At 38.5% G+C, this 26,667-nt stretch overlaps 1 protein-coding gene across 2 annotated transcripts in view; it reads left to right on the top strand.

Annotated features, from left to right (window-relative positions):
- The window catches only part of LOC116800951 (myosin-I heavy chain), a 661,712-nt gene that overhangs the window by 584,022 nt on the left and 51,023 nt on the right, over window positions 1-26,667 (top strand). The window contains exon 11 of one of the 2 annotated variants that reach the window (XM_032717811.1): window positions 12,667-12,779. In XM_032717811.1, the coding sequence (XP_032573702.1) occupies window positions 12,667-12,779 (113 nt within the window). Of the gene's footprint in view, window positions 1-12,666; window positions 12,780-26,667 lie in introns of those variants that run through there. The other variant, XM_032717812.1, reaches the window with a different exon arrangement.

The raw sequence follows: 26,667 nt of genomic DNA, 5'->3' as shown, positions 1-26,667 counted from the left end.
CTTGAAAATTTAAATGAGCACTTTCCGAAAAGGAACTCTTCTAAAAAAAAATTTAATTAGCTTAGGTTAGATCACTTACTATATAAAAATTTTAATCACTAATAAGAATTCAATTTAAATCCAAGAAAAATCATTAAACCGCATGGCCGAGTTTCCTACTCGAGTACATATTCTTATAGCTTAACGTTAAACTTAAACAACATAGAAAAAATCTTAATTTCTGCCACTTTATGTCCAAGATGGCGATCAGGTTGGATTAATACTCTCTAGTAAGGTTAGGTCTGGCTTTCAGCATTTTTTGTAAATTTAGAAATTTTGCTCGATTTAACTTTGAATTAATGTAATTTCGGGCATTCTGGACTGCCAATCAAGCAAAAAGAAAATTTTCCATTCACTCTAACCTCACTTTAATGTCTACTTAGGCTGCATTTTTATTAGTTTAAATATCCCTCCTGTTGGCCCCGGCTTAGGGCGGTCGCTGTCCTGCTGCTGCGGCTGGTCCTTCGCTCCGGCTTGCTGGAAAGGCGATCCACTCCTCGGCCTGGCGCAGATGCCGTCTCTCCTTCTGCACGCCGGTGGCGGCTTCGTAAAATCGTGGGACCCGGTCAGTGAAGCGAACGTATTGGATGCCCAGCGAAAACCCTCCGGGCTTCAATTTCGGCTGCGATTATATTCCTGTATCAAACTACCGTCCACCAATATTCCGAAGTTCACTAACCTGCAATTTGTCCCAGTCGAAGCTAGGATTTGGCGGCAAGGCGGCCGTGGGATGGCCGTGACGAACGCCGATCTCTTCGGCTGAATATCGCCGGGAAACACACGCCGGAATTATTTCGCGCACCACTATAGGCGAAGGAACGCCGTATTTTTAATATTTCGCGCGACAAAAGATTCCGTATAAACGCAAGTTAAAATTTTTTCCGACGCACTTTCGCAACTTGACGCGTTGACTCTTCAGATCGAAAAGAAGGCCAACCGGAAACATTAGTCGAGGCGTAGGCCATCGGCGGAAACCACGATCAGCTGAACAACACTATTTCTCCGATAACCGAATTATACCAAACTTATCGGGTGCAGCTAATAAGGGTTGCATCCAGTCTGGTATATTCTAGCTACTTCTTGCTACATCTAGTAAGACCTTACTTTAGTGTCTCCCAGCTGACCGCCCTATCGATTATTCATCGAGATTTTTCTCACCCACTGCTTCAGTCGCCTCTACAAAGAGTGTCATTTTTTACCACTTGGCTTCGTAGAACAACTCGCTGTCATCGTATTTGGTTCCTTCTATAAATATGGAACAGTTTATATGGTTTATTATTGTCGTTCCTTCAATGAGGAATGGTTCAGCACAACTTGGCTCAGCACTTGTTTGATTTTTGCTGATAAAAACGATCCATTGTTGCTCCGGTTCCACTACTGTCTCGTCTGTGTTAATAATTTTTGCCTCGCAAATAGGGTTCATTCCTTGTATTACTTGTTTTATACATTCTTTGTTGTCCATGTTGTTCTCCGCAGCTCTTAGGGCATTTTTCTTGAAAACTTATCATATAATTAAATTTATCATCATATAATATAAATTTAGGTAGCTTAGCTTGATTTATTTTTCTTTGTAACGGGGTTATTGAATCGTTTGAATCTGCGTCTCGTAAGTTTTGTAGGCTTGATTCTAATTTGTTGAGGTTGTTTGTCAAATCGTTTAGCTCTATTATGTGTGCCACAGAATTAAATGTTTTAATGATCCTTGCTTCTCCCAGGATGATCTCTGCTAGGGGGTATTGTCTTTAACATGCTGAACATGAAGCAGTTGAGCTGCTATCATGTGTAATCTGTAATGATATTTTTATATTTTAATTACTATTTCGTCTAGTTGTCTTTTTAATTTTTGATTTATGTATTTTCTGCCTTTTGTTTGTTGTGTTACACCGTTGTCATTAGTTATTTTGTGCTTAGTGAATCTGGGAGTTAACTTATTTCTTCTATTTTCCTTTCTGAAAATAGTATCTCCCTCCTGTACGTTTTCGCGTTTCAAGGTCTTCCTTTATTTAAGTTTATAACTGGTTCCTAAAACTGTCCAGTTCCCTCAGGTAATCTTGTTGGCTAACTGCCTTGTAAGATTGTTCGAATATGTGTGTTCGTCCTGTAAAGACTTCGTATGGGGTAAACTTGGTGGTCGAGTGTATTGCGTTGTTGTATGTCACAAATGTTTCTGCTAACATTAGGTCATGGTCTAAGTTGAGTCTTAATGTCTTTTTCTTTTCGAAAATGATCCTATAAATTTCAGTTAGAGATGAGTGTAATCTCTCTACTGGGGCGTTGCTACTTGATTGTTGGAAAGATGTTATATGTAAATTTATCCTGTATTGATTGCAGAGTTCTTTAAAAAGAATTCCTGCAAATTCGGGACCTTGGTCGCATACTATTGTCTTAGGGATTCCATGGGTTTTGAAGAAAAACATCATATGTTTAGTGATGTTAATGGAATCCCGAGATGGAATAGTGTAACCCTCCGCGAATTTTGAAAATTTGTCTATTATGGTTAAGATGATTTTTTTGTTAATCGAGTTAGATCTATACTCAATGCACAATGTATAGAGGTTTATTGGGAGTTTCTGTTAACTGAAATATTTGTTTTTGGGGCTGTCTATCATACTTGAGGGTTTGACAAATGTCACATTTGTTTAAAAGCTGAGATATCTTCTCTTTTAAACAGGGCCAAAAATCTGTCGCTTAATGTGACTAAAAGTTTCGTCTATACCCCTATGATTGTTCTTGATATGATAGTCCGATATGTACTCTATCTGTTCTTCCGGAGTTCTGAGTTCTTTTAGAAAGGTTGTGTATCTTATAATTTTGTAGGATTTATTTGAAGCGAAAAATGTTGCATACATTTTTTGCACTGATTCGAAAATTGTATCAGTGGTGTAGATTATCTTGTCTTGTTTGATCTTAACACTGCCTTTAATATGTCTATCATTGTTTTGTCATCAAACAAGGGCCTAGAAATAATTCTTTTGATTTTATTTTTAAAAGGTGCTTCCACCGAGTCGTTTGCGCACTCTGCATTCTTTAATATAATTTGGATTGCAAATTCATTTATAGGTCTGTTAGAAATTAAAATTTTTGTATTGGCAGTGATTTGTCTAGTTTCGTTAGTGTTGAGCTCCATGACAATTCTACTTAATGCATCTGCCACCACATTTTGAGAACCTTTCTTATATATAACTTCACAGTCATATTCTAGGAGTTGGAGCTTCCATCCCACTAGCATAGAATTAGGTTATTTAAGGTTTTTTAACCAAACTAGAGGCTTGTTATTTCCGAATAAGTATGGTCTAAAATATTTTACTGACCACACTATTGCCAGTAGTTCTTTTTTGATAGTGACATAGTGCGTTTCGGACTCTGATAATGTTCTACTTGCGTAAGCTATTGGTCTGTCGCTTCCTATAGCTCCTTGAGATAGTACAGCCCCTATTGCTACGTTACTAGCATCGGTAGTTAAGATGAACGGCTTAGTGAAGTCGGGGTACCGCAGTATGGGGTCATTACATCTGCCTTCCCTTTTAATTGCTGGGTTAAAGGTTTAGTGACCCTAGCGAAATCTCTGATAAATCTTCTATAATAGCCTAACAATCCCAAGAATGATTTAATTTCTTTTCTAGTCTTGGGTATAGGGAAGGCTTTTATAGTTTCAATTTTCTTTGTGTTTGGCTTGACGCCCTTCTCGGTGTTTTTAGAAATTCCCACTTATCGGGTTGAAGTTTTAGATTTGTCTGAGTAAGCTTCTTGAAAATAGCCTTTAGGTGGTCGATGTGTTCCCCTAAGGAAGTTGAGAATACTATTATATCGTCTAGATAAATTAAGCAAAATTTGCCGTTGAAATCAGCCAAGACATTATCCATCACCCTTTGAAAAGTTGCAGGTGCGTTAGATAAGCCAAAAGGCATTCGGACAAATTCGAAGTGTCCGAATACTGCGGAGAACGCTGTCTTAGATCTATCTTTAGGGTCTACTCAATTTGGTGGTAACCACTAGCTAGATCTAGGGCTGAAAAATACTGAGCTCTGCCTAGTCTGTCTAAGATTTCGTTGATGTGTGGCATTGGGTATCTGTCTTTGATTGTCTTTTCATTTAGTTGTCTGAAATCTACAACTTTCTCTTATTTAAAGCGTCCAATTTCTTGGGGACCAAAAAAACCGGAGCACTCCAAGGTGAATGACTGTGCTTAATTATGTCCTGCTCTAGGAGTTTGTTAATTTGGTCGGTTATTTCTGTCTTTTCTGAAGGACTGTATCTGAAGGGTCTCTTGTGTACCGGGACTTCGTCAGTGGTAGTAATATTATGCTTAACTACATTGGTGAAGGTTAATTTGTCTCCTTCCTTGTAAAAGATATTTGGGAATTGTTTGCATAACCTCTTGAATACATTTCTTTCTTCTGTGTTTAAGTGTTCTAGTCTTAGCTTACTGTTTCCTTCTTTTTCTTTGTCCGAGCATACCGTGCCATGATCTTTAATGTCGTTTATTATTAAAAATTCGTCCGTGTTAAAATGATTTACTTCTATTGGTGACTCTAGATATAATTTTTCTTGCTTCTCCGAGTAGTTTGTCACTTCCATGCAACTATATTAGTTGAGGGCCGTGTATAGACCACCGGTAATAAACATGTTTTCTGAAATCTTTTGGTCTTCGCATAAAAATGTACCTTCTTGAATTGTAACGGGTATTACCAATTTCTTGGATGCTTCTTCTATATTGAATAATTCTGCTTTTTGTTTTACTTTTTGAAATAATGTCATAGTAAAATTGGGTGTAGTTAACGTTTTTCTTGGTATGTTTATCACTCCTGAAATTTTATTTAATATGTTCATCCCTATAAGACCGTCAAAATAGTAGTGGAATTTGAAGAGTAATAATGGAAAGGTATTGTTACAGTTGTATTTGCATTTAACGAATAGTTTGATTGTAGCCATTTTGTTTACGTCCTGAGAGCCTAGGGCTGTGGTAATTAAAATAGGTGTTTCTAGCCTTTGTTGGTTATGTTCCTCAATAAGTTCTGGATAAATGAATGAAGAAGTGGCACCCGTGTCCACAAGAAATTGTAGTGGTCTATTTTGACCGAAGTTAATCAATATATATAGTAAGAAACCTCCAACTTTAAATTTTTCTAAATATCCCGTCTGTCCGACGAGGCTTTTATTAAAAATTTACGTCGTCAATATTGTGAAGTTCTTTTCAATTTGCGGTTTCTATGTGGTTAAGGGGGTCTGTCTTTGTGGTCCCTAGCTTCCACAATTTCGTGGGTATTGATTGCTTTTGTCATAGTGTTTCCTTTCATCTTCTTTTGGCATTATAGCCTTCATTTTGGTATAACTTCTGTCGTTGTCTCTGAATCTTGAGTGATTTAATGTTTGATCCCTAGATCTAAAGTTTCTATCAAAGTCTGGTCTTTTATTAAATCTCTCGTCTCGAGGTCTGTCGTATCTACGAAATTCTTTCCCATTATAATTGGAACAACTTGGTCTTGAACTCGGTGTTTGTTTAGACCAATTTTCTATCATAAAGATATCCCTTTCCTTAATAGCCACATCGAAGGCTTCCTGTAGACTTCTAGGCTTAAAAGTTCTGACAGTAGCCCCAATTGGTCCTTAAATGCCGTGTATATAATGTATATAATGTATATAAGCAAGTCTTCTCAAACAATTCCTTTTTAAATTTTAGGGCTGCCCTTTCTATTTCTGTGTTTTCAATGATTCTATTGTATGTTGCTCTGATATCTAGAATTCGTTCATAGAATACCTGTAGTGGTAACCTCTTGTGAACCAGACCGTGTAATTCGAAATTTAAAGTTTCCTCACATCTTTTGTCAGCGAATTTCCCTATTAAGGTTTCTCTGATGTCATCCCAGTTTAATCCTATGCCTGATGATATTAATAATTCATTCGCTTTTCCCTCTATTTTGTTTCTTATTGCCCTCAACAAAAACTGACCATATGGAGTTTTGTCCGTGCCTCTTATGAGAAGGAGGATTTCTTCGACCTTATTTATAAAATCATTTAGGGTAGCTGGATTCCCTTCATAAGGGATAAGGTAACGAATACCATCCGGAATCTTTAGGGATTGGCAAATGTCTTGAGGGGAAATCAGAGGTAGTGGTGGAGAAAACTGGCTTGTCCCCGGTGAAGTACTCATTGTGCTTGGTGGGTCACTAGAGGGGGGTCTATCAATTGATTGTAAGGCAACCTGATCTTCCCTAACGTCTGATAAACTTGCACTCAAACGAGTCCTACTTCTAGTTGCAGGAATGAGCTTTTTAACTTTTCCAATCTTAAACATTTACTTCCTTTAGAGAAATCTTAATTTTTAACATAGTGTTGTTTGTATGTTTATGTTTATGAGTGTTTAAGTCTTAAATATATGTATTAAATATATTAATATATATGTAATATATGTGTGTGTGCATATGTATACTTAATTAATTGTATGTGTATATGTGTATTTAGTTAATTGTTGATTGTTGACTGTATTCGTCGTGGTGATGGATTAATAGTCCTCGTGTAGAACTGTAATTGAAGATGCATTAATATATGTCTATAATTTGTATATTTATGTATATCAATATGTATTAGAGAGAGGGAGCAAAAATTTTCTTTTGTTTAATTATTTAAGTTTGACAGATAACTTTGCCGCATTGGTTATTCGCCCTGAACAAGCAATGTCGGTTAAATCAGTTTGTAATGATTGGGAGTCAACCACGTCACGAGTGTCGATTTTTGACCACACTATTGCCAGTAGTTCTTTTTTGATAGTGACATAGTGCGTTTCGGACTCTGATAATGTTCTACTTGCGTAAGCTATTGGTCTGTCGCTTCCTATAGCTCCTTGAGATAGTACAGCCCCTATTGCTACGTTACTAGCATCGGTAGTTAAGATGAACGGCTTAGTGAAGTCGGGGTACCGCAGTATGGGGTCATTACATCTGCCTTCCCTTTTAATTGCTGGGTTAAAGGTTTAGTGACCCTAGCGAAATCTCTGATAAATCTTCTATAATAGCCTAACAATCCCAAGAATGATTTAATTTCTTTTCTAGTCTTGGGTATAGGGAAGGCTTTTATAGTTTCAATTTTCTTTGTGTTTGGCTTGACGCCCTTCTCGGTGTTTTTAGAAATTCCCACTTATCGGGTTGAAGTTTTAGATTTGTCTGAGTAAGCTTCTTGAAAATAGCCTTTAGGTGGTCGATGTGTTCCCCTAAGGAAGTTGAGAATACTATTATATCGTCTAGATAAATTAAGCAAAATTTGCCGTTGAAATCAGCCAAGACATTATCCATCACCCTTTGAAAAGTTGCAGGTGCGTTAGATAAGCCAAAAGGCATTCGGACAAATTCGAAGTGTCCGAATACTGCGGAGAACGCTGTCTTAGATCTATCTTTAGGGTCTACTCAATTTGGTGGTAACCACTAGCTAGATCTAGGGCTGAAAAATACTGAGCTCTGCCTAGTCTGTCTAAGATTTCGTTGATGTGTGGCATTGGGTATCTGTCTTTGATTGTCTTTTCATTTAGTTGTCTGAAATCTACAACTTTCTCTTATTTAAAGCGTCCAATTTCTTGGGGACCAAAAAAACCGGAGCACTCCAAGGTGAATGACTGTGCTTAATTATGTCCTGCTCTAGGAGTTTGTTAATTTGGTCGGTTATTTCTGTCTTTTCTGAAGGACTGTATCTGAAGGGTCTCTTGTGTACCGGGACTTCGTCAGTGGTAGTAATATTATGCTTAACTACATTGGTGAAGGTTAATTTGTCTCCTTCCTTGTAAAAGATATTTGGGAATTGTTTGCATAACCTCTTGAATACATTTCTTTCTTCTGTGTTTAAGTGTTCTAGTCTTAGCTTACTGTTTCCTTCTTTTTCTTTGTCCGAGCATACCGTGCCATGATCTTTAATGTCGTTTATTATTAAAAATTCGTCCGTGTTAAAATGATTTACTTCTATTGGTGACTCTAGATATAATTTTTCTTGCTTCTCCGAGTAGTTTGTCACTTCCATGCAACTATATTAGTTGAGGGCCGTGTATAGACCACCGGTAATAAACATGTTTTCTGAAATCTTTTGGTCTTCGCATAAAAATGTACCTTCTTGAATTGTAACGGGTATTACCAATTTCTTGGATGCTTCTTCTATATTGAATAATTCTGCTTTTTGTTTTACTTTTTGAAATAATGTCATAGTAAAATTGGGTGTAGTTAACGTTTTTCTTGGTATGTTTATCACTCCTGAAATTTTATTTAATATGTTCATCCCTATAAGACCGTCAAAATAGTAGTGGAATTTGAAGAGTAATAATGGAAAGGTATTGTTACAGTTGTATTTGCATTTAACGAATAGTTTGATTGTAGCCATTTTGTTTACGTCCTGAGAGCCTAGGGCTGTGGTAATTAAAATAGGTGTTTCTAGCCTTTGTTGGTTATGTTCCTCAATAAGTTCTGGATAAATGAATGAAGAAGTGGCACCCGTGTCCACAAGAAATTGTAGTGGTCTATTTTGACCGAAGTTAATCAATATATATAGTAAGAAACCTCCAACTTTAAATTTTTCTAAATATCCCGTCTGTCCGACGAGGCTTTTATTAAAAATTTACGTCGTCAATATTGTGAAGTTCTTTTCAATTTGCGGTTTCTATGTGGTTAAGGGGGTCTGTCTTTGTGGTCCCTAGCTTCCACAATTTCGTGGGTATTGATTGCTTTTGTCATAGTGTTTCCTTTCATCTTCTTTTGGCATTATAGCCTTCATTTTGGTATAACTTCTGTCGTTGTCTCTGAATCTTGAGTGATTTAATGTTTGATCCCTAGATCTAAAGTTTCTATCAAAGTCTGGTCTTTTATTAAATCTCTCGTCTCGAGGTCTGTCGTATCTACGAAATTCTTTCCCATTATAATTGGAACAACTTGGTCTTGAACTCGGTGTTTGTTTAGACCAATTTTCTATCATAAAGATATCCCTTTCCTTAATAGCCACATCGAAGGCTTCCTGTAGACTTCTAGGCTTAAAAGTTCTGACAGTAGCCCCAATTGGTCCTTAAATGCCGTGTATATAATGTATATAATGTATATAAGCAAGTCTTCTCAAACAATTCCTTTTTAAATTTTAGGGCTGCCCTTTCTATTTCTGTGTTTTCAATGATTCTATTGTATGTTGCTCTGATATCTAGAATTCGTTCATAGAATACCTGTAGTGGTAACCTCTTGTGAACCAGACCGTGTAATTCGAAATTTAAAGTTTCCTCACATCTTTTGTCAGCGAATTTCCCTATTAAGGTTTCTCTGATGTCATCCCAGTTTAATCCTATGCCTGATGATATTAATAATTCATTCGCTTTTCCCTCTATTTTGTTTCTTATTGCCCTCAACAAAAACTGACCATATGGAGTTTTGTCCGTGCCTCTTATGAGAAGGAGGATTTCTTCGACCTTATTTATAAAATCATTTAGGGTAGCTGGATTCCCTTCATAAGGGATAAGGTAACGAATACCATCCGGAATCTTTAGGGATTGGCAAATGTCTTGAGGGGAAATCAGAGGTAGTGGTGGAGAAAACTGGCTTGTCCCCGGTGAAGTACTCATTGTGCTTGGTGGGTCACTAGAGGGGGGTCTATCAATTGATTGTAAGGCAACCTGATCTTCCCTAACGTCTGATAAACTTGCACTCAAACGAGTCCTACTTCTAGTTGCAGGAATGAGCTTTTTAACTTTTCCAATCTTAAACATTTACTTCCTTTAGAGAAATCTTAATTTTTAACATAGTGTTGTTTGTATGTTTATGTTTATGAGTGTTTAAGTCTTAAATATATGTATTAAATATATTAATATATATGTAATATATGTGTGTGTGCATATGTATACTTAATTAATTGTATGTGTATATGTGTATTTAGTTAATTGTTGATTGTTGACTGTATTCGTCGTGGTGATGGATTAATAGTCCTCGTGTAGAACTGTAATTGAAGATGCATTAATATATGTCTATAATTTGTATATTTATGTATATCAATATGTATTAGAGAGAGGGAGCAAAAATTTTCTTTTGTTTAATTATTTAAGTTTGACAGATAACTTTGCCGCATTGGTTATTCGCCCTGAACAAGCAATGTCGGTTAAATCAGTTTGTAATGATTGGGAGTCAACCACGTCACGAGTGTCGATTTTTGTTAAAAAAAAAAAAAACTAGCACAATTTGTTCGAACATCAACACAACCGCTCGACGCCAGTGTGTCGTAGCCGTTGAGCTGCTCTCGAACCCACACTCAACCGTCGGCAATCCGTAATTTGGTTATATCGAACTCAATTTACATGCAGCCAACAGGTCGAGGCCAACTTCACACAGGTTTGACGCGGTCCACTTATTATGCTCCAACCAACGAGCCTCAACCACACACTTGTAACACATTTTGAATACAACATAAATGTTCATTTTTGTTTTCTTTTTGATTTAAATCATTTCATAAAGATTTTACACTTAAAGATTTATTCTGGTCACTATAATTGTTCTATTTGAACTTTTATGTAGCCAGACACTTGTGTATTCTGATTCTGACCAATGTATTTCTTCTATTTGAACTCCTACATGGTCAGACACTCTTTGTTTTATTTGAGAAAAAAATAAAAATTCTCATGTAATTTCACTGTATTGCATCATAACAATTCTTGCTGTGTATTCTTTTTGAACAATTTTATATGATAATTTTATTTATTTTGTGTAACTTGTATGTGTATTGGCATTTTGTAGTCTGTATGTGTATTGGCATTTTTTTCTCTCACTCTACTCACTTGAATACAACTATGATGAAAGGGAGTTGCATTAGTCCAGTTTCCGACTGCGCCAGTTACAATATTATAGTAGCGATTCCAGTTAGCTGCTGGTAAGATATTTTCCAGGTCTCCCAAGAATACTTCGCTGGGTAGTTTAATTATTTAAGTAATTTTATTGTACATGTCAATATCTAGAATGCTTTCTGTCCAGAAGTTAGCTTAAGGCTGACTCTAATATATGAATATGTATACTATGCTTGGTGATCGCGAATCTGCTGACCCATCAGATTTGGGGAATGTCTCCGATTTTCTGAGCTGTTTCCGCCGACAATGTTGCAACATGAGAGTGCGACGAACTAGCAGCTCTGGTGTGAGGGTTTTAAGAAGACGGCGGAGAAGACGTAGACTGCTGATGTGGTAAGAAGAGAGGACAACGAACTAACAGTTTTGGCGTGGAGGTTTTGGGGGCGGGGGTGTAGATGTAGGTACTGCTGATGTGGTAACTCGCGCACCCGAATCAATACGGCACTCTGCGTCGCGGGTGACGACCACACTCACCACTCATAACGGAGGAAAGAGAAGGCAAACAGTCAGAGAAAGGCAAGTGCCCAAAAAGGAATGAGTGACAAAAACAATCATGGGTGTCCCGTAAACACTTGTGTGTTTCGTAGACCCTGGAGTGTCTCTATGGAAAAATAATGAAAAGTGTTACCCTTAGCCAGTAGCGCTGCAGCTGAGAGAATGTTTTCCAGAGCTGTTAACTGCTATTTACTGAAAAACGAAATAGATTATGTCTAAAAATAGCCTCATATTTTTGCATTCTTGCAAAAAACACGAAATAGACGTTCCTTGTTTATATATTGTATTTTAGTTCTTAACTTTATAAATGTATAATTTTTCTTTTTAAAAAAAAAAAAAAAAAAAGGTTTTGAATAGTGTTAATTAAGTATACAAAAGTAAGTATAGCCAGCGCCTAGTCATGCGTGTACAGGTGTACCACCGTAGCTGCAGAGATCTTCAAGTCTCTCTTTTCGCTAGAGAGTCATTACTTATTATACATTTAAATTTTTTTTTCTCCAACGGGATGAAATTCTTTTGACGGTCAAATGTTAATGCAATACTGTATGCTGGTCCCACTAATTCCGAATTCCATCCATTAGCACTGGTCTTTGATGGAGCTTAATCAGAAAAAATTGAATTCAGTGCATGCTCTGTTGGTCGAGTTAATCCACGTTGAAAGTTGTAAAAAATAATCGCACGAAAATGTTTACGCTTTATTTCCGTTTTTGGGTGAGATGGTAAGTAACATGAAACATGATGTCAAACCCTTAAAATGTCAAGCATTGCGATAGAGGTACTAAACTCTCCTGTCTAACTTCTCATATACTTATATAGCTAAATCTAAAATAATGTTGCCATGATAACTTATATCAGAACAAACAAAATAACAAGGGAGATAGATATACCGATAAAAATTGAAATAGAATAAAAAAATTAAGGTATTGCTCGTTTTGTGGCATAAAATTTTTTGCAATTCGATAGAAATTTAGAAGGCTAAGAAAAATATCATAACATCAAAACATTTTTCAAAAGTGTGGCCGTTCAATCTACTACCATTTATAGTTCCTGATATCTCGACGTTAACCCGGACGGACAGGGCGTGATCGACTCTTTTATATAAACTTTATACATACATTATTAAAAATTGTGGGGGCGGTATTTTTGGGGTTTGTAGAGGTTAGAGGGCGTGTTGACATGGGTCAAGAAACTGGCGCTGTGTATATGTCTCTAGAATCTGTATGCTTAATCTCAACCATCTAGCTCCTTTAGCATATTTTAATAAATGATTTGTCTTAACGTTTTAGGTAGCAGCAGCATTAAAAGAAATGAAGCGCGTTGATGAAGAATTAAAAAAGAGTGATGGAATCTATGAGCAATTAACCAGCATCAACACAAAAACTCTTGCTGATTGTGAGAGGTACGTATCATTTTATGGTCAGCTAAATTAAGAAGGAAGAAGTCTCTTAGCGCTGTAGTTTATTACCACGGAAATGACGTCAACGTTGTTTTTTTCCTTAGATTTACGAATTCTGAAGTCCCAGAGTTTTTCTTCATTGTCTGAATTGGCGGAGTTGGTTGGTTATTCATCACTTAAACTAATGAAAACAGTTATCAAACACCGAAGATTCCCCTACATCATTATCGATATAAGCCTAAATAAATATGTTAAGCCAATACAACCCAATCAATAATTTCAAATGGCTTAATGGTTTAGTTTCCGAACAATTAAATTATGTTCTTTGATATGTCCGTACACTAAATCTTTTCTCGACACACTATTATTATCATTTAAAAGAAATCCATGATCTAAATCTAATATGGGGTATGAATCTACAAACTAAAAACTAGACAAATGATAAATCGAAATCGAAACATTTTTCAAAAGTGTGGGCGTGACAGTTTTAGGCGGCTTATGGGAGTTGCAAAGTTTTGTGGCAAATCGATAGAAATGTACAAGGCTAATAAAAATATGAAAAAATCTATAGAAAAATATCAAATATAAAAACATGTTGCAAAAGGGTAGGCGTGGCAGTTTTGTGCGGTTTGTAGGCGTATGAGTGGGCGTGGCAAACATTATTTTTGGCAAATCATAAAAATTTACAAGACTATTAAAAATATGAAAAAAAAGTGTGGGAGTGGCGGGTTTGTGCGGTTTGCGGGAGTGCGTGTGCCAAAAAGTTTTTGGCAAATCGATAGAAATTTTTAAGACCAATAAAAATATGAAAAATATCAACAACTTTAGAAAAAGTCTGGGAGCGGTAGTTTTGGGCGGTTTGTGGGAGTTAGAGTAGGAGTATTAACATGGGTCAATACACTGGCTCTGCGTCCATGTCTCTACAATTCTTTAACCTTCTAGCTCGTACAGGTCCTGAGATCTCGATGCTCGATACTACGAACAGGGCCAGATCGTCTCGGCTATTGATCCTGATCAAGAATATATATTCCTATATATACTATATAAATATATACTCGGAAACGTTTTCTTAACCTGTTACAAACTTTCAACTAATCTAGTTTAAGATAACTAAAGTTAACGTCCACGGACGGCCAAATAAAATAAGCGACAGTAACGGAATTCTGCTAAGTAAGCATTATGTTGTGGCATGCAGCATACTTGCGTGGCCGCTTGAACATGAACCCGCAACGATATTTGTTGCGGTTTCACTTTTAGCTTCTGTCTTAATTTTGCATTTGCTGCAAATAAATAATGACAAAAACAATCACTCCGTCTTTTTACTGCGACGTTAATCGTCAAACATAATTACCTAATCATTATAGTTACTCCAGTGCACTAATAATTTATACCCTTTTACCAAAGGCACTAGAATAACAAGATGCCTAACGCCATACAAATTTTTGGCACGCGATTTTTTGGCCGTGGCTCTAGAGCAAACAGCTCTTTTCTACGCATACAGTGATAGCAGACAACTGTATGTGTGTACACGTATGCTCATGCATTGTAAATTTGACAAAATATGCCCTTCACCTTAGAAGTTCGTTGACTTTAAATCTATATTATTTTTTATCAATTGGCACCATGCGAAAAATTCATATTTTGCATTGCCTTAACGTTATTTTTATTTAAATAAAGCTTAGAAATAGTAATAGCCGAATCTATGTACATCACAAAATAAATTTCGAAAATGACTTGATATTAGAATACTTGTCATTAGGGTATTCAGCTTGCGACGTGAGAAAAATTAATAAGGCAGTGATTGTTGAGTGTTTGTGTCCGCACTTCGTGCCTCCAGATATGACTTTTGCAATAAATAGTTTTCATATTTTTATTTATTTTATTAACTTTTATTACTTAAATTTTTAATACTTCGGAAAACTAAGGGCACCATCTGATCTTTTTCTTAATAATTGTAAAATACACATTAAAGTTTTTGAAATATTGTTAAAAATAATAAAAAACAAATGTGTATAAAAAAATTTGTTGTTGAGCATTAGTGCACAAATATAAGTAGTGTATATATATTACACATAATTAATTATCAACATAAATATAAATATGTTAAAGGTAGCTAATTCGAGCGGCGATCTTAACAAACGAATTTAAAAATTTTTTAAATTATAATAGTCAGGGCGTGAATTTTTATTTTATTTCATCTTATTGCTACGAAATTGGCCAAAACTTCAAATATGTAAATTCGTTTCTTCGATCAGAATTGATTTCGGCCCGAAAATAGTCTTCTAGCACAACACGCACACATATACGCGTTCTCGTCTCTTGTTTTTACTCACACAATCTATTTTTAGATTTCTTACGCTCTCAGCGTCAGCGAGCGGAAAGAGAGCAAATTTGGCCTTCACCAAAAAAGTGGCTGCATAGTGCCAAACGAATGTATGGCCGTTACGCATCTCGTTATTCTAGTGTCTTTGCTTTTACTCTATGAGTTGCGGGTATAAACACAAAAGAAAAACCTATCCTATATATCTATCCTATATATCTATCCTATATATACCTATATAATTATTGTGTGTATAATGTACTGCTGGGATTAGGCAGTTTCTATTCTGTCAAAAGTTAAAATTCTCGTATTGGGAATAAATTACTGTAGTGGTGCCTTGTGTATCCCTGAACCAGCGCTTCAATTAAATAAATAGTTTGACCAAAGACATTAGTATAACAAGATGCGTAAAGGCCATACACTGGCTTTGCACTATGCATCAGCCACTTTTTTGGTGACGCCCGCTGAGGGCGTACGAAATCTAAAAATTGAGTTTGCTTGCTTGTGTGAGTAAAAACAATAAACGAGAACGTATATATGGGTGCGTAGTTAAGCTAGAAGACGATTTTTGGGCAGAAATCAATTCTGATCCATGAAACGAATTTACATATTTGGAGTTTCGGCTAATTTCGTAACAATATGATGAAAAAAAAAAAAAAATAATAATTTTTTTTAATAGTTTAAAAGTTTTTTAATATTTGTTTGTACGAATTAGATATTTATATTTATGTTAAAAATTAATTATATGTAATATAGTAACGTACTTATGCCTTCCTCATAATTCACATATATAAAAGACCGATCGCGGTGGTCCGCCGTATCGATTCCTCGTTAAATAAACAAACATTTCTCGATATTGCGCATCCACTCAAGCCGTAACCAAAACCCAGCCACTAGGCAGGCACGTGGCCACGTAGTACATAAGAATTATTTTTCCATATGTATGCACATAAGCATAAGCAAGAAGCCAGTACATCTAAGATTTTCTCACACCAATTGTTTCAGTCTTAAGCCGACATTCAATCAATTAAAACGCAAATTTCGGCGTTGATCTAAGTTCAAAATTTGAACTTCAAATATGGATCATTTAATCGGTTCAAAAACAAAAACTATTTTACTGGCGCAGTCAGTAGGATTCAAAAAAGATTCCGAAAAAAAACAACCGCGACTGGAAAATAAATAAACTTTTATAATCCGCTACTCGTAAACAATTACGCTTGTGATTTCGGTTTTTTTAATAAAGTGGAAGAAAACAAAGAAAATTCCAGATGAAATTCATCCCATAAGTCCAACGGCAGGAGAAAGAAACATTACAAATAATAAAATTATAGAAAAGTAAATATTTTTTCAACGAAGCTACCAAATAAGCATACAAAAAAATATACACCTAAATCAACTTATAAGTGCAGCAGAAAAAATCAAAACAATAAAAAACTCCAGAAGACAAAAACATGAAAATATAATAAACTCTATCGAAATAAAACTAAAACAAAATACAAAATGGAACAACCTAAGATTGCCGCAACACAACTCGTAACCCTAAACAAAAACAACCTAAAAGAAGCGCGAAGACAACTCAAAGACATTTTCCCATTTAATGGAGATCCCTCAGCGCTTTATATGTTCATTAGCAGCGTGGATTACATTCTAGAACTATACCCAACTAACGACCTGCGACAACGACGCATTCTACTTGGAGCTGTGGAATGAAAAATAGATGGACAAGTAATAAGATCATTGGGACTACCAAACAGCGAGGACTGGTACACCTTGAGGTCAAGGTTAATTGTTGAATAGAAACCCCAAACGCCATGTTACAAACTTCTGGGAAATTTCCGAGAAACACCATACAAAGGAAGTTTACGAGCATTCTGCGAGGAAGCTCAAAGTAGGCGTCAACTCTAAATATCGAAACTACATCTCGAAGGTTATAATACCGACCTCATCATTAATGTGCAAGCAATAAGGGACTCTATTAAGAGACTTATACGAAAATTACCAACTAATTTGTTCTGTACTTTGGATCGTCATGAAATTCCGGATTTAAGAACCCTAATTAACATAGCACAACATGAGGGGATTTATGAATTTATTATTAGGTGGGACACAGTCGGATCTATTGTACTACCCCTTCATGACTCAAAGATCCCCCTGAAGTCCAATGCAGTGTATAAATGCCAGAATTTTATTGGGGTTCAGGACTGCAATTGTTTCCCGTGGGCCTACATACATGCCCAGGAGTCTGTTCCTCTGATGGCAAGCGCCATGCAATCCCATATAATATGTGCAGAGTTCTCCTCCTCCATGCAGCAGAAGCGACAGAGTTCACTGTCTGCAAAGCCAATATTGTGCAAATGGCTGTGAAGCCGGCAATGCCCCGTAAGAAGGCCAGTTAAAATGCGCACGGTGTTTTTCCCGTGTGTCTTTAAGGTCTTGAACCTTTTATGGTTATATTCACGGATGAGAATCTTAGACTGCCTACGTCCTGGTAGGTGCTCCCAGAAGGACAGACATTTTCCTTCCTCTAGTGGCTTCAGTAAGCCCCGCACTCTGTGGTGACCAACACCACATAAGGGTTCGTTCCCAATAAGTGGGTTCCCGGGATGTTGTTGTGTCCAGGGACCCACCTTATTGTGAGTTTGTTGACAGCTCCTAGTTTGTCTAGGCAAAGACACTAGAATAACAAGATGCGTAACGGCCATACATTGGTTTGGCAAATTGCAGCCACTTTTTTAGTGAAGGCCAAATTTGCTCTCTTTCCGCTCGCTTACGCTGGGAGCGTAAGAAATCTAAAAATAGAATTTGCTTGCTTGTGTGAGTAAAAACAAGAGTTTCCGGCCCAAAATCAATTCTGATCGAAAAAACGAATTTACATATTTGGAGTTGTGGCCAATTTCGTAGCAATATGATGATATAAAATAATAAATAAAAATTCACGCCCTGATTTTATAATTTTAAAGTTTTTTAAATTCGTTAAAATCGCCGCTCGAATTAGCTACCGTTTACATATTTATATTTATGTTAATAATTAATTATATGTAATATATGTAATAATCGGTACCCAGGGAATATCACTGGGAGGCCATTACAATTGTAATGGGGTCCTATATTTATTAGGCCTTCGCGTCGACTTCAAATATTTTAATGTTTAACATTAATGCATCGCTCAACAATAAATTTTTTTATACACATTGTTTTTTTGTTATTTTTAAAAATATTTTCGAAAACCTTAATGTGTATGTCAGAGCACAATTATTATTCTCCATTTCGCGCAGCGAGTTTCGAACGCACCGAAGGTCTACACACAATTAATTTGTGTCACTCACTTCTTCTCCGTGCTAACCTTCGAACCACACTCGGCGACAGCGACCACACGCTGCCGCCGCGCTGAAACGGGAGATGCTAAAGCTACAAAAATACAGCCGACCAATAGCAACGCAGTATGCAATAATGCAAGATGATGAAATACCAATGATTTCCCCAAAATGATGAAATTACTATTCTTCTGGAATATTCTAACACATAATGCAATATGATGAAATACCATTGATTTCCCAAAATGATGGAATTACTATTCTTGTGAAATATTCTAGCACATACACTAGCTTACAAAATGCGCCGGCATGTATTTTGCAAATATTAAAAAATAATTTAATTAAAAATTTAATTTCTCGAAGTCCGAGGCACGAAGTGCGGACACAAGCACTCAACAATCACAAGTATTCTAATATAGAGTCATTTTCGAAATTAATTTTGTGATGTACATAGATTCGGCTATTACTATTTCTAAGCTTTATTTAAATAATAATAACGTTAAGGCAATGCAAAACAGGAATTTTTCGCATGGTGCCAATTGATAAAAAATAATATAGATTTAAAGTCAACGAACTTCTAAGGTGAAGGGCATATTGCCAAAAAATTGTATGGCGTTACGCATCTTGATATTCTAGTGTCTTTGGTCTAGGCCTGTCTTCACTTCATTTACTAGCTTAGATGTTATCTTAGCTTTGCTGAGCGCCTTTATGGCTATCAGACAGTATAGCAATGACCCTGCTACGATAGTGCCCTCGTCGGTGAGGGATCCGTCTGTATACCCCTTTATTGTTTGTGGTTTCATATGGTGTACTTTCCCCAGGGATGTCCAATTTTTCTTATTACTGAGCTGAGTGCTGAAGTTCTGAGCGAATCTATGCTCAGCTAGCATCTCATCCCTTGGTTGCATTAGCAAAGGGATATCCCTTTTTAGGCTTTCAGCATCCTTACTTGTGAGGTTGCAGTCACTTCCTGCTCCCTCTATTCGTATTAGGGTGGCTTTCCGTTTCATTTCAATGACGATATGAAGCGGCGTTACCTCCATTAGTACTTCTAGGGCTGCAGTGGGACAGGTGCGCATTGCTCCTGTCATGCATATGCAGGCCATTCTTTGGAGGTTATGAAAATTCACCTTAGTGGTGCTAAGGCGTGCTCTATCACTCCGGGCTAATACTCCATAGGTTAGTATGGGTCTGACTACCATGAGGTACAGCCATCTTATTATGCGTGGTGAGGTTCCCCACGATTTTCCAGCAATTTTCGTACACGTGAAAAGTCCTCTGGTGCACTTACCAATTGTGTTATCGACATGAGTTTGGAGTCGAGGGTTATCCCAAAATACTTAACTTCTTTGCTGACCTCTATGCGACATTCTGACAGGGTTATTGCCTTCTTTCTCTGTAGCTTGTACCTATTTGTGAAAGGAACAATAACAGTTTTGCTAGGATTTAGGCTCAGGCCTACTTCCTTGCACCATTCGCTGGTCATGTTGAGGCCCAGTTGAATGATATCGCAGAGTGTTTCCTCATATTTACCTCTGGCTATAAGGACAATATCGTCAGCATAGACTTGGCAAAGTATACCTCTGCGGGTCAGTCTGTCCAGCAACTCGTCTACCAGCTTCACAAGAGAGGCGAGAGGACACTCCCTTGGGGCATCCCCTTGTGGTAGATACTGTGGACGACTGTCCTCCTATAGTAGCCATGGCTCGATGGCTAGATGCCAGTAGTGATTTGATCCATCTACTGGTTGTTGTATCTAGTCCTCTTCTTGCCAGGGATGCGTTGACCGCCTCATGAGAGGTATTGTCGAATGCACCCTGTATGTCTAAGAAGGCACATAACGCCACTCATGAGTAAGTGAATCCTCAATAAGGCTTTTCAGGTGATATAGGGCAGTATCACTTGATCTGCCCGCCCTGTAGGCATGCTGCGTCCGTTGGAGCGGATGCTCTACAAGCAGAGTGCTTCTAATGCTGACATCCACCAGCTTTTCCAACGTTTTTAGCAAAAACGATGTCAAGCTGATAGGTCTGAACGACTTCGGATCAGTGATGTCTTTCTTTCCAGCTTTTGGAATGAAGACCACTTTGCTATACTCCAGGCAGTAGGTATGTGTCCTAAAGCTAGACTGCTGATCAGTATTTTCCTGATCGGCACTGCGAGCTAATTTAGCGCTCGTTGTAGCAGGATTGGCTGAATGCCATCTGGACCAGGAGATTTGTAGGGCTAGAATGTACCAATTGCCCATCTTAATCTCTCCGTTGTTACTATTGATTTAGCTTTGGCCCAAACAGTAGAACACGGTCTACTTTTTGCCGTTATAGTTTCTATTACCTATAGTATATAGGATATAGTATAGGAGTTATCCTCCGTTCGTAGTCCCTGATTTGATTCTGGCACTACTTTGGAGATTGCTCTGTGAAGTCTTGCGCCTTCCCATGAGTTTACTTTTGCCTCACAGAAGGTTCTATAATTCCTTCGTTTGGCTTTCCTGATCTCATGGTTATACATGGTCAGTTTATTCCGGTAGGCATCCCAGGTCCTTTCTCTTTTTGCTTTGTTAAAGAGACGCCTGGTCGCTTTCCGTAACTTCTCCAATTGGTCGTTCCACCATGGAGCATCTTTATCCCTCTTGGCTCGGTCAAGGGAGCAGTTTTCTCTAAACGCGTTAGTAAGACATGAGTTAATATCTTCTACGGCGGCCTCCAGTTCTAGAGTGGTACGGAGTTTCCCAGATACCCAGCATTAAACTCTTCCCAGTTCGTATTCCTGGGATTGCGCCTACGTTCGCTACATTCAAGATTTAGCCCTATGTTAAAACTGATAATTCTGTGATCTGACATTAACTCCTCAGGAGATACGTGCCAGTCGCTTACATGCGAAGCCACTGATCTGCTGGAAAGTGTAATGTCCAGAACCTCAGATCTTACCCTAGTAACAAATGTCGGAACATTGCCGACATTTAGGATTTCTAGATTGTTATTCAAGATAAATTCTAAGAGTGACTCAACTCTTTGGTTCACGTCGCTGCTGCCCCATATCACGTGATGTCCATTTGCATCACATCCGATGATGATGGGTGAGTGTGTCCTCTTGCAGTATTCTGCCAGTGCAGTGATTTCGGGCGGTGGGTACGCCTCGTCACCGGCAAAGTATACCGATGCCACCACAGTCTTCTTAGCTGCTCCCACATCTTCTACCACGATCGGTACATAGTCCCACGTAAGAAATTCCGTAAGTATATAATAATTAATACTTCTACATGCCAGGATACAGGCTCTAGGGCTAGAAGCCCGTTTATCCCGAATTACCTTGGTGTTTTTCACGTACAGTCCTTTTATTCCTTGGTTATACCAGGGTTCCTCCTTCTCCGCCGAGACTGGTAGACCTGTCTCGTGCCGGCTTTGATCGCTTTGGCCTTCTTTAAACCACAAACTGAGATGTCTCCAAACCTGAAGCTCAGCTTGTGGTCACTAGAGATAATCTTGGCGCATGAGTTGTCATCAATGCCAAGGCTGAGGAGCGAGCCACCACCCTCATTCTTTCTTGATATGAGACGCCAGTTCTCAGTGTCCAAGTCATTTTGTTTCTTTATCAATTCCATGATCCACCTTGAATCCACCCTGAAGTGGATTCCTCCAAACTTAATTGGAGAATCCCAACCGGAGAGGACTATCTCCTCCAGTAGTGCGTCCTCGAGCTGTGAGAAGTTCTCACAGCTGAGGACGACCTTGGGGTACCCCTCTGGTACGACCGCAACTTTAATGGCCCCAGTTACGGCCGCATATTGCAGCCCTTGAGGTACTTGGGCCATCGAAGGGAGCAGCCAGTGGCCTGCTCTTCTCCACCTTCTGCCTCTTAGGCGTTTCCGTCGGAGGCGTCAGGGTGGAGTTTGCCCGCTTCGAAGCAGAGTTGGATCTTTGCTCTAGCGGCTGCGGTGCCTTGGCCAGAGACAAAGCTTCTGCGGGTGACTTGCCCTGCTGAAGGTAACGAAGATACCACTTCGTTCTGGCCCCGCTCAGCCCTTTACGGTTAGGGTCATCCCGTGCCCCAGGCTGACCAAGTTGCGGTAATGGGTTTTTAGCCCGTCCCGCTTGTCCGGCTTGGACCACATTCGAGTGACTCGGTGTGCCTGCCCGGTTCTTCCCTCCCGCAACTGGGCGTGCTTGTGCCGTTGGCGCACTCCACTCCACTCCACTTGCCCGGACTCTCCGTTATCGACTGGGCTAGTTATTACGCGGGCCCCCAGCCTGGCAGACTTTCGGCACGGGTCGAATGACATCCTAGTCCGGCCCGGAGGTGTGGAAATTTTTGAGAGTTACCAGCTCCAGCCTAACTACGATTAGCCAGCACTCTTAGCAGAGACATGACCTAACTCAGAGCTTGTTTCCAGCCGCCCTCGCGTGGAGAGTGTAGTTGCACTTCCAGTAGTGTGTCACAATTACGGCGCGTACCACCGTTGGTGGCGCGTTGATCCTCTTGTGATACCTACTGGCATGGCGGCTAAATTATTACAGTAAAACAATGCAGAATCGAAATCGAAAACATTATCTTAAGTAAAAATTATTTTACCCCAGATTTAGACTTAACACCGTTATACGCAGCACTGGATATAATTAAGATAAAAGCGATAAAACACAATGACGTTGTGAAACTAACATCAAAAAATAATAACTGTTGGGTCATGCAGCCGCCAAAACTGTGCAGTAGACTAATCTCATACTCTTTAATATTGTAAGCCGTATTAGTCAGTGGTAGCAGTTGCGATGCCCATAGTGCAAACCTCTGTTCTCGCACGCATTTATCTGTACGGCGCTCATTCCTTGTTCTTTTTGTCGGCTGTTTGTCCCGCCAATTGCCACTTCTTCGTTTTTTGGAAAAGACTAAACTTGTGGATTCGATATAGCTCTTTGTCGGCCCTAGCTGCCGTAAACAATTCGCAAAATAAACAGTATCGTAAAATAAGCAAACTTTCTTCGGCTATTTATTATTCGCAACAGCTATTGAAAAAGCTCAATAGCTAAACAATAACATAATTTATATTATCATAACGCTTATTATTATAGTACTTATTATACTATATGGCTTATCAAAATATGTAACCTATAACCCATTTATAATTTTATATACGAAAATAAGAAAACAACCGAAAACAAATCAAGAACAGCCTCAAGAAATAAAAATGGAACAAAATCCATTACACCCTTATTGTACACAACAGCATCAACCTAAGCATAGGCTTCAGTTTAAGGGAAGGAAAGTAACGAATTTATGCCTTCCTCATAATTCACATATATAAAAGACCGATAGCGGTGGTCCGCCGTATCGATTCCTCATTAAATAAACAAACATTTCTCGATATTGCGCATCCACTCAAGCCGTAACCAAAACCCAGCCACTAGGCAGGCACGTGGCCACGTAGTACAAGTTAACACGCGCAGGGCCACAATCGCTAACTCCACGATAAGACCGGACGCGGCCGCAGTAACGTCAGCGCGACTGCAACTAAGTCGCGAAATATGACTCCTGCATTCCAACATTCTACTGCCCGGAGCGTGTGAAGCGCAATGTCAGCATTCTGCCGTGAGCGCTGTTTCAGAAGACGGGCTACTTCATATTAAGCTTAAGTTTTCTGTCTTCAGTTTAAAAACTCATCAGAACGCGCATAGTCGCATAATAAATCGCAATAACTAAAATTGTTGTCTGTTAATTGGCGCCCACGGCACTCTTATAGAACTCACAATATTTGTTCACCAGCCAAAGCTGTGACAAATAAACGGAAAAGTGCAAAGTGAAGTATTTTTTCCGACCAAGAACACAACAAACCAGCAAACAAAGTGAAAACAAGAATAAAAATAAAAAAGCTAAACAAACGGTTAAAACAACATACAAGTTAAAAAAAATAGAACCCCAACAGGAAGTGTTGAGAGAGTAAAGAAAAAATCAACAAATCAACAAGTGCACGCATCGGCAGTTTAAGCAGTTACCCAGAAATGAAATACATGTAAGTGATTTGTTCATTGTGCCATTATAAATGCAGAAAAGATTTAGCGACAGTAGTTTAGAAGACTATATCCCCTCTTATCGTGAATACAAAAACCGCACAATGACGCAACAAGAATCAATACAGACTGACCTTCACATACGAAATTGTCTGGCAGAGCAAGCACAAATATTTGACCAAAAAATAGCAACTTTAACAGAACAACTGAACGCTTTAAAGGCTACTGCGCCAGAGGTGACAGCTTATAAGCCTATAGAAATCATACCAGAAGTTAGATGTGAAGAGCCCCTAGACATAGTTAAATCTATTCCTGAGTTCGACGGCAAACAAGAACATTATATCTCTTGGCGCCAAGCGGCCAACGCAGCATATAAAGTCTTCGAAGCTTATGACGGAAGTTCTAGGCATTATCAGGCTGTTGCCATAATACGCAACAAGGTTAGAGGATCTGCAGATGCGATCTTAGCATCATTTAATACAGTTTTAAATGTTCACGCGATAATTGCTAGACTGGATTTCACAAAACTCCGGTTCATGTAATTCAACAAGATTTAAGTACTTTAAGGCAGGGTGACCAGCCCCTTTTCAAATTTTACGATGAAATAGAAAGAAAGCTGACGCTTTTAACTAACAAAACTCTCATGACCCACGACGCAGCTTCGGCAGCTGTGTTAAATGACAAATATAGAAACGATGCGCTTCACACATTTATCTCAGGCCTGAAGAAATCTCTAAAATGGGCAGTTTTTCCAGCCCAACCTCGAGACTTACAGACTGCCCTGGCATTAGCACAAGAGGCAGAATCAAATAACGAGAGAAGCATTTTTGCCGCAAACTTTGCTCGGCACATAGAGGAAAAAGCGCAAAAATCTGGGAATCAGAGGTCCCAAGGTTCGCGTCAAAACCCTCAGCAAGAGAGCGACGCTCCCACTATCTTTAGGAAAAATCCCCATTACCAGAAAGGTAACGGTCAAAAGCCGAACACTTAAGGTAGCGCTAGACAGAGATATTACCAGAAGCCACAAGAATCAACTCCCGAACCCATGGAAGTAGACACGTTATCAAGCTTTAGACAGCCCACTCAAGCAACAAATTTTAAAGGTGGTCATTCAGCGAAAAGTCGCCAATCATTGAACCACATACCCCAAGGCCAAAAAACCGACTTCGAAAAATTACATTAAGCCACTTCTAGGGCTGCCACACTGTGTGCCAGTCGACAAGCCATTCCAAGTAAAATCACTACATGGTCATACAAGAATTGAACGGAAGTGCCAAATTCAACTTTTTAAAATTTTAAAAATGAGTGATTTTCACGGCATTATTGGCCTAGACTTACTAAAAAAGATTAACGCCAATGTTGATTTCGAAAAAAATTGTATCACTTATGATCGCGGTTCAGAGCCAATCAAGTTAACAAAATGCCAGAACGTAAACTTCATTAAAATAGACGATGGCGATGTTCCTGAAGTCATTAAAGATGACTTTAACAAAATGATTAATAAAAGAACAGGGTCATTTGCAGATGTTAATGAGTCCCTGCCCTACAATATCAATACAGTTGCCACAATACGAACTAACGGGGAGCCAGTATATTCTAAACTGTACCCTTACCCAATGGGCGTATCCGAGTTTGTCAACGCAGAGGTTAAACAACTTCTAGCCAATGTCATAATAAGACCGTCCAAATCACCTTACAACAACGCGGTCTGGGTTGTCGATAAAAAGGGTGTAGACCAATCGGGCCACAAGCTAAAGCGTATGGTCATCGATTTTCGTAAACTTAACCAAAAAACGACTGATGATAAGTACCCAAGTATTTCAACCATATTATCAAATATGGGCGAGGCACAGTACTTTACTACTCTTGACCTCAAATCGGGATTTCATCAAATCGAATTAGCGGAAAGGGACCGGGAAAAAACCGCTTTCTCCGTAAACAACGGAAAATATGAATTCTGTAGACTCCCTTTTGGTTTGAAAAATGCGCCAAGCATATTTCAAAGAGCCATTGATGATGTCTTAAGAGAGCAGTTAGGGAAAACCTATTATGTCTACGTCGACGACGTAATTATCTTCTCTAACAATAAAGAAGACCACGTTAAACACATCGATTGGCTGTTAAACAGTCTTCAGACGACTGGCATGAGGGTGTCTCAAGAAAAATCCAAGTTCTTCAAAAAGAGCGTGGAATATCTGGGATTCACGGTATCCCGCGGCGGGATTCAAACTTCGCCAAGTAAGGTTCAGGCCATA

Source organism: Drosophila sechellia, chromosome 3L, assembly GCF_004382195.2.
Source record: "Drosophila sechellia strain sech25 chromosome 3L, ASM438219v1, whole genome shotgun sequence".
Lineage (NCBI taxonomy): Eukaryota > Metazoa > Arthropoda > Insecta > Diptera > Drosophilidae > Drosophila > Drosophila sechellia.
The sequence above is the reverse complement of the archived record's forward strand: the minus strand, read 5'-3'. Positions and strand labels throughout refer to the sequence as shown.